The sequence below is a fragment of the Carcharodon carcharias genome, chromosome 6 (assembly GCF_017639515.1).
Source record: "Carcharodon carcharias isolate sCarCar2 chromosome 6, sCarCar2.pri, whole genome shotgun sequence".
NCBI classification, from domain to species: domain Eukaryota; kingdom Metazoa; phylum Chordata; class Chondrichthyes; order Lamniformes; family Lamnidae; genus Carcharodon; species Carcharodon carcharias.
Window position 1 is genome coordinate 42749874 of NC_054472.1, and position 14236 is coordinate 42764109.

Here is a 14236-nt window from a genome sequence, read left to right on the forward strand (position 1 = left end):
CATTACTGCTTCGACTTTTATTCTTCCAGGGTACTCTGGAACAAGAATAATCTCAGACTAATGACTTCTCCACCATTACCTACAATAGCAAGGAAATAGCACCATATTAGATAGGAGCAGACTAAGGAGGACTACAAGGAATGCAAAGGCAGGGGTGCAATGCATGTACGTAAACGTAGAAAGTGTGGCGAATAAGGTGCACAAGTAGCAGTGTGGGAATATGGTGGGTGTAGTGGCAATAATAGAAACTGGCTTAAAATGGTGAGGACTGGGCACTTAATAACTTTATATCCATGTATATTAAGTGGTAGTAATTAGGGAAGACATTATTGGAATTGGAATTATTAGTATTCGAAAGAGAGGACTGCCTTGAGAAGACAAGGACTGAGTTAATTTGGTTAGAGTTGAGAAGCAGAAAAGTCAATCATGCTACTTTGAGGTATTCAACAGGCGACCAAACAATGAAGCAGAAACACAAAGAAGAACAAATCTGCAAGGAAATCACAGAGAGGTATAAAAACCATAAAGCGGTGACACTGGGAGTCTTTAATTCCCAAAATATTGATTGGCGAAGCGTGAGAGTAAAGGGTAAAGTGGGGGGAGGGGGAGAAATATTAAGTGGTAGTAATTAGGGAAGACATTATTGGATCAAAATCTAATCTGTGTTCAGGAGAACTTCCTTGACCAGTATGTTCTCAGCCCAACTGGAAAGGAGGCATAAAATAAAAACAAAAAGTGCTGCAAAAACCCAACAGGTCTGGCAACATTTGTGGAAAGAGAGACAGAGTTAACTTTTCAAATCCAACATTTCTTTGGAACTGCAGAGAAGTAGAAATGTTTCATGCAGCTGAGAAAGGAGGGAAGGTCAGATGGACGAAAAGGAAAGCCAGGGACGGGTTAGAGGGTAGGGGAGGTGAAATACCAAAGATATCATGGGGCAACAGGCAAAGGGACTGGTAATAGTTGTAGTAAAGAAAAGCTTTGGTTCAGAATAGCTATTAATAACAGAATAAAGGTCAGCTCACTCTGAAAGTAAAAGCAAGATGCAGATTGGCACTTGGGGAAAAAAAAAGACAAAATGGAGGTCATGGTCTGAGTCATTAAACTCAAAGTTGAGTCCAGAAAACTGTAAAATAATTAATCAGAAATCGAAGTGCTGTTCTTCCAGCTTGTGTTGCGCTTCACAGGAACGGTGTTGCTGGCTGTGTTATTAAAATGCATGTGAATTTAAGACAAGTCTACTCTTTGCAATGGATAATAATGACATTTCAAAATGGTGACCAGCCACACCGGTGGTTCACTTTTATACATTGTGTACAAGCCGACGCCCAATTTTAGAAGGATTTTTCAAAACTTCAAAGGTCGACTTATACATTGACGTCTTCAGTAAAGAAAGCCAGCAGAGATTTGTAAAAGACAGATTGTGCTTGACTAATCTAAGTGAATTGTTTTGATTAAGTAACAGAGAAGATTGAAGAATGACATGCAGTGGATGTTGCCTATATGGATTTTAGGAAGGCATTTGGCAAGGTACCACATAAAAGAATGATTAACAAAATGAGGCTTATGGAATTATTGGAAGACCATGCGACTGGATTAAAGAAAAGGGATTAAGGACAGAAAGCAGAGTGCCATAGTAGATGCTTGCTTTTTGAGCTGGAGAATGGTAAGCAGTGATGTTCCCAAGTGGTTTTTTTTGCTATATTTAAATGACTTTGATCTTGGAGTACAGAGTAAAATTTCAAAATTTGCCAATGATACCAAACTTGGAGGAGTGCTAAACAATGAGGATGATATGAATTGCCTGCAATAGGAGATAGGCTAGCAGAATGGGCAGAAAAGTGGCAGATGGAATTTAATACAGAGAAGTGTGGTGATGAGTTTTGGCAAAACGGATGAGGAGAGACAACATAATAACAAAGTTACAAAAGTTACAAAGGCCGAGAGGTGCATGTGCACTGATCATTGAAGATAGCAGGACATACTGAGAGGGTGGGTAGCAAATAAAATGGGATCTTGGGCTTTATAATTAGAGCCATTGAGTACAAAAGCAGGGAAGTTATGCTTAATCTTAATTAAGCTTTGCTTGTGCCACAATCAGAATATTGCGTCCAGTTCTGGTCATAGCACTTTAGGAAACGTGTCCAGAGGAGATTTATCAGATTGGTTCCAGGGATAAGGGGCTTTAGTTACAAGATTAGACTGAAGAAGCTATAGCTGTTCCACCATGGTACTAAGGAGATAGAGGGAAATTTTATTGAGGTATACAAGATTATGACAGGTTTAGAAAAGGTAGACACGGGACAACTCTTCCCATTAGCTGATGGTACAAGGGTTAGGGGACACAGATTTAAGATTTCGGGCAAGAGATTCAAGGGGAATGTGAGGAAGAGCTTTCTCACACAGTGAATGTTAATGGCTGTAACTCACTGCCCATGAAGGTGTGAAAGTGAAAACAATCAATGATTCAAAAGGAAATTGAATGGGCACTTGAAAGAAATAAAATTGCAGGGCTACAGGGAGCGAGCTATGGAGCGGGGCTGACTGAGTTGCTCCATGGGAAGTCGGCATTAATATAATGGAGTGAATGGCCTCCTTCTGCAATGGACATGACTCTATGACTATTATTTAAATGTAAAGACTGAGAATGCTTCTGAGGGAACTGTGTCCCCTTGTACATGAATCATGAAAAAAGTTAGCATGCAGGAACAGCAAGTAATTAGGAAGGCCTTTATTGCAAGAGGAATGGAGTATAAAAGTAAGGTAGTCTTGTTGCAACTGTACAGGGTAGTCGTAAGACCATCTAGAGTATGGTTTTGGTCTCTTTATTAACAGAGGCACAATTGCATTAAAGTGGAAGGCAATGGCAAGCCACCAAAGACAAAAACTGCTAAAAAAATTGTTCAGGACAAAGCATCAGCAGGCAAGGAGCCAAGGACCTGCCTTTGAGCAGAGCACACATGATATGACACACTTGCATGGAGGTAGGTTAGAAAATGTTCACTTGTTGATTCCTGGGATGAAAGGGCTGTCTTATGAGGAAAGGTTGAGCAGGTTGGGCCTTTTCTCATAGGAGTCTAGAAGAAATGAGAAATGTACAAGGTTCTGACAAGGTTTGATGGATTCTTAAAGAACGCTTCCCCTCGTGGGGGAATCAGAGCTATGGGGCACAGTTTAAAAATAAGGAGTCTCCCAGTTAAGGGTCATTATCTTTGGAACAATGTACCCCAGAGAGCAGTGGAGGCTGGGTCATTGAATATATTCATGGTTGAGTTAGACAGGTTTTTGATCTATAAAGGAGTTCAGGGTTATTAGCAGGAAAGTGGAGCTGAGGCCACATCAAATCAACCATGACCTTATTGAATGGCAGAGCAGATTCGAAAGGCCAAATGGTCCATTCTATTTCTTATGAACTTATCTAACCTATAAATTCTTTTCTCTACTGCAACCCATCTTCTTAAATCCTTTCCCCTATCTCTTCCACCCTCACCTCCAACAATAACTGAGAGGATTTCATGGGCTTCTTTGTCAAAGGTAAAGGCCATCCAATCAGCTGCTTCCGCTACATCCCTCCTTTCCACTAGCCCACTAAGCCAAACTTCATCTGAAGTTCTCCATTACCCTAGCCTTGAACTTGTATCTTTGTCTAGTTTCTTTCCATCTCCCTCATGCCATTTCCAAGTTAATCTTGACCACGAAACTCACTTCTTGCTCCCTCAAATTTATTCTCTCAAAACCGCTAACAACTCAACTTCCTCTCCTGGTCTCCATGTTATCAAGTATTGTTAATAGTTCTCCCTCATCAAGTGTTGTCCCTGCCTGCTTTAAATCTGCCACCATCACCCCTCACCTCAAAAGAATCCCTCCACCCCCTCCCCCACTATCTTTGCAAACTACTGCCCCTCACCAACCTACCTTTCCTCTACTAAGTCCTTGAATGCATTGTTGCCCCCTCCCCCAAATCCATGCCCATCTTTCCCAGAACTCCGTGTTTGAATCCCTCCAATCTGCTTTCCACCTCTGCCACAATATGAAAACAGCTTTTATCAAAGTCACAATTTTTTTTTATTCATTCATGGGACGTGGGCTTCGTTGGCTGGGCCAGCATTTATTGCCCATCCCTAGTCGCCTTTGGGAAGTTAGTGGTGCCTTCTTTGCTGCAGTCCATGTGGTGTGGGTACACCCACAGTGCTGTTAGCAAGGGAGTTTCAGGAGCCCAGCAACTGTGAAGGAACGGTCAGGATGTGAATGACTTGGAGGGGAACTTCCAGATAGTGGTGTTCCCATTTATCTGCTGCCCCTTGTTCTTCTGGATGTTAGTGGTCATGGCATTTGGAAGGTGCTGTCAAAGAAGCCTTGGTGAATTTCTGCAGTGCATCTTGTAGATGATACACACTGCTGCTACTGTGCGTTGGTGGTGGAGTGCATGTTTATGGATGTGGTGCCAATCAAGTGGGCTGCTTTGTCCTGGACGATGTCAAGCTCCTCGAGTGTTGCGGGAGCTGCACTCATCCAGCCAAGTGGGGAGTATTACATCACACTCTCCTGACCTGTGCCTTGTAGATGGTGGACAGGCTTTGGGGAAATCAGGAGGTGGGTTACTCGTTGCACTATTCCTAGGCTTGAACCTGCTCTTGTAGCTACAGTATTTATATGGCTAGTCCAGTTCTGGTCAATGGTAACCCCAGGAAGTTAATAATGGGGGATTCAGTGATGGTAATGCCATTGAACATCAAGTGCAATGGTTGGATTCTCTCCTGTTGGAGATGGTCATTGCCGGACTCTTGTGTGGCGTGATTCTTACTTGCCACTTGTCAGGATATTGTCCAGGTTTTGCTGCATTTGGACATAGGCTGCTTCAGTATCTGAATAGTCATGAATGATGCTGAACATTGTGCAATCATCAGCAAACATCCCCGCTTCTGACCTTATGATGGAAAGGAGGTCATTGATGAAGCAGCTGAAGACAGTCGGGCCTAGGGCATTACCCTCAGGAACTCCTGCAGTGATGTCCTGGAGCTGAAATGACTGACTTCCACAACCACAACCATCTTCCTCTGTGCTAGGTATGACTCCAACCAGCGGGGAGCTTTCCCCCAGATTCCTGTTGCCTCCAGTTCTGCTAGGGGTCCTTGATGTCACACTCATTCAAATGCTGCCCTGATGTCAAGGACAGTCACTCTCAAATCACCTCGTGAGTTCAGCTCTTTTGTCCATGTTGGAACCAAGGCTGTAATGAGGTCAGGAGCTGAGTGGCCCTGGCGGAACCCAAACTAGGCATCAGCGAGCAGGTTATTGCTAAGCAAGTGCCACTTGATAGCACTGTTGATGAGCCATCACTTTACTGATGAGCGAGAATAGGCTGATGAGGCGGTAATTGGCTGGGTTGGATTTGTCCTGCTTTTTGTGTATGGGACATACCTGGGCAATTTTCCACATAGCCGGGTCGATGCCAGTGTGTACTGGAACAGCTCGGCTAAGGGCTTGGCAAGTTCTGGAGCACAAATATTCAGTACTATTGCCGGAATATTGTCAGGGCCCATAGCCTTTGCAGTATCCAGTGCCTTCAGCTGTTTCTTGATATCATGTGGAGTGAATCGAATTGGCTGAAGACCGGCATCTGTGATGCTGGGGACCTCGGAGGAGGCCGAGATGGATCATTCACTCCGCACTCTGACTGAAGATTGTAGAAAATGCCACAATGCTCCTGATAGACCTGGGTGCCCTCGTACATCAGTCACTGAAGGTAAGCATGCAGGTGCAGCAGGCGGTAAAGGCGGCAAATGGTATATTAGGCACCGGAAATGACAATGGCAATCACACGTCTTGTCAACCCTGCAAAGTCCTCCTTCCTGGTGCCAAAATTGGGAGGGCTGTCTCAAAACTTGTCAAGCAACAGCCTGGCATAGTCAGCCTCATGGAATCATACCTTACAGATAATGTCCCAGGCACCACCATCACCATCCCTGGGTATGTCCTGTCCCACCAGCAGTACAGACCCAGCAGAGATGGTGGTACTGTGGTAAACAGTCGAGAGGGAGTTGCCCTGGGAGTCCTCAACATCGACTCCAAAGGCATCAGGTCAAATATGGGCAAGGAAACCTCCTGCTGATCACCAGCTACTGCCCTCCCTCAGCTGATGAACCAGTGCTCCTCCATGTTGAACACCACTTGGAGGAAACACTGGGGAAGGGCGCAAAATGTATGCTGGGTGGAGGACTTCAATTTTCACCACCAAGAGTGGCTCGGTAGCACCACTACTGACCAAGCTGGTGGAGTCCTAAATGACATAGCTGCTAAACTGGGTCTGCAGCAGGTGGTAAGGGAACCAACAAGAGGGAAAAATATACTTGACCTCATCCTCATCAACCTGCCTGCCGCAGATGCATCTGTCCATGACAGTATCAGTAGGAGTGAACACCGTACAACCGTTGCGGAGACGAAGTCTCGGCATCACATTAAGGATACCCTCCATCATATTGTGCGGCACTACCACCACGCTAAATGGGATAGATTTCGAACAGATCTAGCGATTCAAGACTGGCCATCCATGAGGTGCTGTGAGCCATCAGCAGTAGTGGAACTGTACTCTAACACAATCTGTAGCCTCATGGCCCGGCATATCCCCGAGTCTACCATTATACCATCAAGCCAGTAGATCAACCCTGGTTCGATGAAGAGTGCAGGAGTGCCAAGAGCAGCACCAGGCATACCTAAAAATGAGATGTCAACTTGGTGAAGCTATAATACAGGGCTATTTGTGTGACAAATAGCATAAGCAGCAAGTGATAGAGCTAAGCGATCCCACAACCAACAGATCAGATATAAGCTCTGCAGTCCTGCCACATCCAGTTGTGAATGGTGGTGGACAATTAAACAACTCACTGGAGGAGGGGATTCCACAAATATCCCCATCCTCAATGATGGAGGAGCCCAGCACAGCAGTGCAGTGCAAAAGATAAAAGCAAAATACTGCAGATGCTGGAAATCTGAAACAAAAACAGAAAATGCTGGAAAAACTCAGCAGGTCTAACAGCATTGGTGGAGAGAAAGACAGAGTTAAAGTTTTGAGTCCATTCAGAGATGCAAAGAAGTAAAAATGTGATGAAATTTATACTGTTTAAGGGGGGAGGAGAAGGTGAAGCTGGATAGAAGGCGAGCGATAGGTAGAGGCAAAGGAGAAGTTGATAAAGATGTCATGAACAAAAGGACAAAGGGGTGTTAATGGTAGTGGCACTGGCTAAAGGAGATCCTGATGGTGGCACTGTCAGAAAGCAGAATGTGGCAATAGCAGACAAGGGTAAGCACTCTGGAAAGAACAACAAGAACAAGTGACAGATGGCCCTAGTGAGGGTGGGGGAGAAAGAGGGGACTGTGGTGGGTAAAAAGATCAAAAATAGGATAAAAGGTTGGGATAAAACAATGAATAAAAATGAAAATAAATAAAAATAAGTGAGTAAAATATAAAAATTAAAAAAGATATGGCTGAAGCATTTGCAATAATCTTCAGCCAGAAGTGCCCAGTGAATGATCCGTCTCAGCCTCCTTCAGAGTTCCCCAGTATCACAGATGCCAATGTTCACCTCCTGACTCCCCAAAGCCTGTCCACCATCTACAAGGCACAAGTCAGGAGAGTGTGAAGGAATACTCCCCACTTGCCTGGATGAGTGCAACTCGCACAACACTCAAGAAGCTGGACTGTGCCCAGGACAAAGCAGTCTACTTGATTGGCACCACATCCACAAACATTCACTCCCTCCACCACCAAAGCACAGTAGCAGCAATGTGTACCATCTACAAGATGCACTGCAGGAATTCACCAAGGCTCCTTAGGCAGTGCCTTCCAAACCCAAAACCACTATCACCTAGAAGGACAAGGGCAGCAGACAGATGGGAACACCACCATCTGGGTGTTCCACTCCAAGTCACTCACCATCCTGATCTGGAAATGTATTGCCATTCCTTCACTGCCGCTAGGTCAAAATCCTGGAACTCTCTTTTAACAGCGCTATGGGTATACCTACACCACATGGACTGCAGCGGTTCAAGAATTGCAACTATTACATCTCCTCTCAACCTGCTTTCCTGCAAAGAAAACAGTCCCAACGTCTCCAATCTATCCTCATAGGTCCAGTTCTTCATTCCTGGAATCATTCTTATAAATCTCCTCATTACATTGACTCCCAGTCAACAACGCCTTGAATTTAAAATTCGCATTCTTGTTTTCAAATCCTTTCATGCCTCACCCCCTATCTATCCCAGTAATCTCTAGAATATTTGTCATCCAATTCTGTACTCTTGAGCACCCCAACTTTAATCTCTCCGCTATTGGTGGCCATACCTTCAGCTATGACCTAAGCTTCAGAATTCCATTGCTACACTGCTCTGTCTCACTACCTCACTTTCCTCCTTTATATCTACCTTTGGACCACACTTTTGGTCATCTGATCTCCTTATGTGACTCAGTCATTTTTTTTTTATAATGCACCTGTGAAGCGCCATCAGGATGTTTTATTATGTTAAGGATGCTGTGAAAATAATTTGTTACTGAATAATGAAGAGTTTGGGGTGGGGCGGGGGGGGGAGAAATAATCTGAGTAAGGAAGTGTTCCACTCTATACAAGTTGCAACTCAAAACAAAACTGTTCACCTGAACTGCAGCAATTGAAAAAGGCAGTTCACTACCACCTTCTCAAGCGCAATTAAGGATGGGCAATAAATGCAGGCCTAGCCACACACACTGGGAAAAATAAAATTTGAAGTTAACCAGCACCGTTACCAGCTCGACAACCTTTAGTGTTTTCATGTTTCACGACGCAGTGAACCCAAAATCCTCAACCCTCCTGTATTCTTCAGTACTGTCTTGAATGCAGATTGGGTATTACTTTTGATTCTCCTGTGCATCCCAAACTCACTTTCTTCTCGCAATAGCTGAACTGCTTTCATCAGTGCTTCTCTCTAGAACTCCTTGACAACCTAAATTCTCTGCTTTCCAACTTAAATATCCATATTTAGAGTTATGCTTCCAGTTGCCTCTAACATTTTTAACATGTTAAAGTACTTCTATATTTTTTAATGTGCTCTAATTCACCCATAAATAATTCAATAAAAAAAATGAGAATTATTTACTTTGGCCTCATTTGATCTGATGTATGCCTAGACATATACATGCTTTAAAAAGTGCATGAGTTAATAAGCATAACTAAACGACTAATGCAGGAGACTACATCAATAAATAAGAAGCTTATTCTAGCCTCAACTATAAACAACGTCCAAAAAACCTGGTTAATTATCAGAATCTTGACCGACCAGGGAAGAACTGCAGAAATATAAATCCTCAACATTTCCTTAAACCCTAGATAGAATTAAAAGTACAAAGATTTATTAACAGCAGTAAAGTTTATCATCAGTAGTAATGTTTATTAGTAGTAGCAAGGTTTATTATCTAATAGTAATGACGTGGTTGGCTGCTCTGATCGCGATAGTGCACATCCTGTGCTATGTGGGAATTTGTGTCCTGGATCATGACTTGTGCAGGAAGCTTAATTTCTGGGTTCTGGAGCTTGAGCAGCAGTTGCTGTCATTGCAGTGCATCCATGAGGTCAAGAGCTCCATGACAGCACGTTTACAGATGTGGTCACATCACAGTTTAAGAGTATGCTGGTGAAGGGGGATGAGTGACGAAGCGACAGCCAAGAAACAACAGACAGGTAGTGCAGGAGTCCCCCGAGTGTATCCCACTCTCCAGTGTTTAGTCCTGAATACAGAGGAGAGTGATGGTTCATCTGGGGAGTGCAGCCAGAGCCATGTCCGTGGCACTATGGGTGGCTCAGCTGTAAATGGGGGCATAAAGACGACTGGAAGAGTAATAGGGATAGGAGATTCAATAGTTAGGAGAATAGACATGCATGTCAGTAGTCTTATTCATGAACTCAGGATGGGAAGTTGCCCCCCTGGTGCCAGGGTCAAGGATATCACTGAATGGCTGCATAGCACCTGAGGAAGCTGGGTCAACAGCCAGCAGTTGTGGTCCACATTAGTATGAACAACATAAGCTTAAAGAGGAACGTAGCCCTGCAGTCAGAATTTAAGGAACCAAGTAGAAAATTAGCAAGTAGGATCTCAAAAGTAGTAATTATTGGATTACACCCAGTACCACACGCAAGTAAACATAGGAATAGGAGGAGAAAGCAAATGAATGTGTGGCTGGAAAGATGGTGCAGAAGGAAAGGCTTTAAGTTCCTGGGTCACTTGTAACCAATTCTACAGAGATAGGCATAAATGGGTCTTTTTCAAGGTGGCAAGATGTAACAAGTGGTGTGCCACAGGGATCAGTTGCTGGGGCCTCAACTGTTTACAACTTATATAAATAACTTGAATGAAACGATGAATGGGATGGCTGCCAACGCCAAGATAGGTAGGAAAATAAGTTGTGAAGAGGACACAAGGAGGCTACAAAAGGATATAGATAGGTTAAGTGAGTAGGCAAAGGTCTGGCAAATGGAGTATAATGTGGGAATATGTGAAATTGTCCATTTTGGCAGGAAGAACAGAAGAAGAGCATATTATCTAAATGGTGAGAGATTGAAGAGCTCTGAGATGCAGAGGGATCTAGGTGTCTTAGTGCATGAATCACAAAAGGCTTAGAATGCAGGTACGGCAAACAATAAGGAAAGCTAATAGAATGTCATCATTTATTGTGAGGGGCATTGAATACAAAAGTAGGGAGGTTATACCTCAGTTATGGAGCTCTAATAGGTCACATAGTGAATACTGTGTACAGTGCTGGTCACTTATTTAAGGAAGGATGTAAATGCACTGGAAGCAGTTCAGAGAAGGTTTACCAGGCTAATAACTGTAAGGTTGGACAGGCTAGGCTTCTATTCGCTGGAGTTTAGAAGAAGAAGTGGGCACTTGGATTCAAACATATGAAATCCAGAGGGGTCTTGATAGGATGGATGTGGAGAGGATGTTTCCTCTTGTGGGAGAATCCAGAACTAGGGGGTCACTGTTTAAAAATAAGAGGTCACCCATTTAAAACAGAGATGGGCTGAATTTTTTTCCCCTCAGAGGGTCGTGAGTCTTTGAACTCTTTTCCTGAAAAGCAGAGTCATTGAATATTTTTAAGGCGGCGGTGGATAGATTTTTGGTAAGCAAGGGGGTGATAGCTTATTAGGGGTAGACAGGATGCAGATTTGAGGTTACTATCAGGCAAGCCATGATCTTATTGAATGGTGGAGCAGGCTCGAGGCCCCAATGGCCTACTCCTGCTCCTTGTTCATATGTTCCTATGCAACTGAGCTTTAAAGCTGCCTTTAAAGAAAAGGTAGTTCAGCCACAGCCAAGAAATATTCCCATGAGGGGAAAAGCAGGGCAAACAAATCCAGAGCTCCCCAAATGACAAAAGAGACAGAGACCAAGATGAAGAAAAAGCATGTTTATGACAGATGTCAGATGGGTAATACGGCAAACAAACAGGCTCAATATAGAATGTTCAGAGGGGAAGTGGAAAAACAAATAAGACAAGTTATAAAAAGAGTATAAGACTGGCTGATAATGTAAAAGGCAATTCCCAAATTTCCTATGGGCATATATAGTAAAAAGGTGGTAACAGAACTGAGGTTAATTCAGCACTAAAAAGGAAACGTAAGCATAGAGGCAGGGGGCATAGCTGAGGTGTTAAATGTATACTTTGCATCTGTCCTTATCAAGGAAGAAGAACTAGAAGGGTTTAAAATTGGTTATGAGGTGGTATTGGATAGGCTGTCCATACTTGATAAGGCACCAGGACCAGGTCAGATGTATCCAAAGAATACTGAGGGAAGTGTGAGTGGAAATTGTGGAGGCACTGGCCATAATCTTTCAGTCTTCCTTAGACTTAGGGGTAAAGGACTGGAGAATTACAAATATCCTTGTTCAAAAACGAGTGGTAAAGTACAGGTAGTGCAGTTTAGTCAGGTTAATCTTGGTGGTGGGGATACTTCTAGAAAGGATAATTCCGGACAAATTTAATAGTCACTTGGTCAAGTGTGGGTTAATTAAGGAGAGCCAGCATGGATTTGTTAAAGGGCAAATGGTGTTTAACTAGAGTTTTTTTGAAGAGGTAACAGAGAGGGTTGATGAGAGTAATGCTGTTGATTTGGTGTACGTGGACTTCCAAATGGATGTGAAATTAGTTGAGTGACAGGAAACAAAGTCATGGTTAACGGATGTTTTTCAAACGGGAGGAAGGTTTCTGGTGGTGTTTCCCCAGGGTCTGGTGGCGAGACCCTTGCTTTTCCTGATATATTCATAACCTAGGCCTTGTTATACAGGGTACAATGTTAAAAATTGCAGATGGTACAAAACTTGAAAGCATTGTAAACTGTGAGGAGGGAAGTGTATAACTTCAAGAGAACTTAGATAGACTGGTGGAATGGGTGGACAAATGGCACATAAAATTCAATGTAGAGAAGTGTGAAGTGATTCACTTTGGTAGAAGAACACAGAGAAACAAAATACAATTCTAAGAAGCAGAAGCGGAGGTGCCTCAGTCATATGTCATAGGCTTTATAAACAGAGGCAGAGAGTACCTCAACTTCAGCAAATATGTGAAGGCATTAGAGAGTGTGCAGATAAGATTCATGAGAATGGTCCCAGGGAAAAGGAACTTCAGCTACTTAGATAGGAGAAGTTGGGATTGTTTTCCTTGAAGAGAAGGTTGAGAGGAGATTTGATGGAGATGTTCAAAATCATTGGAGCCCTGGACAGAGTAGATTGGGAAAAACTGTTTTCATTGAGGGAATTGAGAATGAGGGGGCACAAATTTAAGTTAATTGCCAAAAGAATCAATGGCGACATGACAAGAAACTTTTTCACACAGAGTGGTTAAGGTCTGGAATGCACTACCTGAGGTTCTAACAATGCATTGAAGAGGGAATTGGATTATCCAAAAAGGAAAAATTGTGCAGAGTTACAGGCAGAATGCAGGCGAATGGCACTGGGTGCATTCAGTAAGATAGATGGCTGACAGAAACGATGGGCCAAAATGACCTTGTTCTGTGCTGCAATAATTGCGAATTCTATGTATGCAAGATACATAAGGGAACATGGGGTATAATTTGTGTGTATTTTTAAATACAAGTTTTTGTATGTATAAATCATTTCAACTACAATTCATCACTTCAAAGTGAGACTTCAATATAATTTGATCATTTTTATGAATATGAAATTAAAATGTACTTTAAAAAGTTAACTTCACTTCCGAAAATTGAGGAATACCTCGACTTATAAAGTCGCTTATTAGACGATGACCAAAATTGCAAGTTGTGCGAAGCAACCACCACAGTTCGGCGGTCACAATCCCCTCAGGCAACACCGTGCAGCTTCGTACCAGCACTCCTACTGCAAGTTGTAAAGATTGGTAGATAAGAGCCCCAAGGCCGGCTGTCTGCTCACATCCGATACAAACGAACCCGAGGGCCTGAACCGTGCCAGCCCTATCCCTGTGTTCTTTACTTGCCATTGAGTACTTATATCCGGCTCGCAGATCCTTCCCTCCCGTTCCAGGGGTCTTCATCTTGCCAACCACGAACCGGCGGGACATGGTTCCCTGATGATTCCGCGTTCGCTTTTCTCAATGCACCATCATCACTCACCACCCGCCTCTAACACTCGATTACCAAGTACAACAGCCATGACCAGCACTCCTACTACATGAAATCAGACCTACTCCAAACCCTCCGCCTAACAGAGGCGGGACTATGCAATCTGATGACACAGAATCCCACCAACTGGAGAACGTCATTCAATTTAGAGGCGGGACCATCGCCGTCTGACTGACACAAAATCCCACCACCCGGAGAACGTCATTCAATTTGGAGGCGGGCACACTGCCGTCTGATGGACACAAAATCCCACCAAACGGACACCGTCATTCAATTTGGAGGCGGGCACACTGCCGTCTGATTGATGGGGTGGGAGGAGAAGTTGTTGGCGGGGGGGGGGGGGAGGAGAAGTTGTGGCGGGGGGGGGAGGAGAAGTTGTGGCGGGGGGGGGAGGAGAAGTTGTGGCGGGGGAGAGAAGTTGGGGGGGGGAGAGAAGTTGGGGGGGGGGAGAGAAGTTGGGGGGGGGGGGGAGAGAAGTTGGGGGGGGGGGGAGAGAAGTTGGGGGGGGGGGAGGGAGGAGGAGTTGTTGGGGGGGAGGGAGGAGGAGTTGTTGGGGGGGAGGGAGGAGGAGTTGTTGGGGGGGAGGGAGG

The 14236-nt window shown here is 44.0% G+C and overlaps 1 protein-coding gene and 1 long non-coding RNA gene across 4 annotated transcripts in view; both read right to left on the bottom strand.

Moving 5' to 3' along the window:
• LOC121279379 overlaps positions 1-13489 on the bottom strand; it is a 32484-nt gene extending 18995 nt beyond the window's left edge. Inside the window, exon 1 of the long non-coding RNA XR_005943376.1 lies at positions 13261-13489. This is a non-coding gene — a long non-coding RNA (uncharacterized LOC121279379). The remainder of the gene's footprint in view (positions 1-13260) is intronic.
• LOC121279378 (oxidation resistance protein 1-like) overlaps positions 1-13748 on the bottom strand; it is an 86426-nt gene extending 72678 nt beyond the window's left edge. For all 3 annotated transcript variants that reach the window (XM_041190579.1, XM_041190578.1, XM_041190577.1), the window contains exon 1: positions 13502-13748. In XM_041190579.1, coding sequence (XP_041046513.1) covers positions 13502-13585 — 84 coding nt within the window. In that variant the 5' untranslated portion in view covers positions 13586-13748. The remainder of the gene's footprint in view (positions 1-13501) is intronic.
• Between the last annotated feature and the right edge of the window lie 488 nt (positions 13749-14236).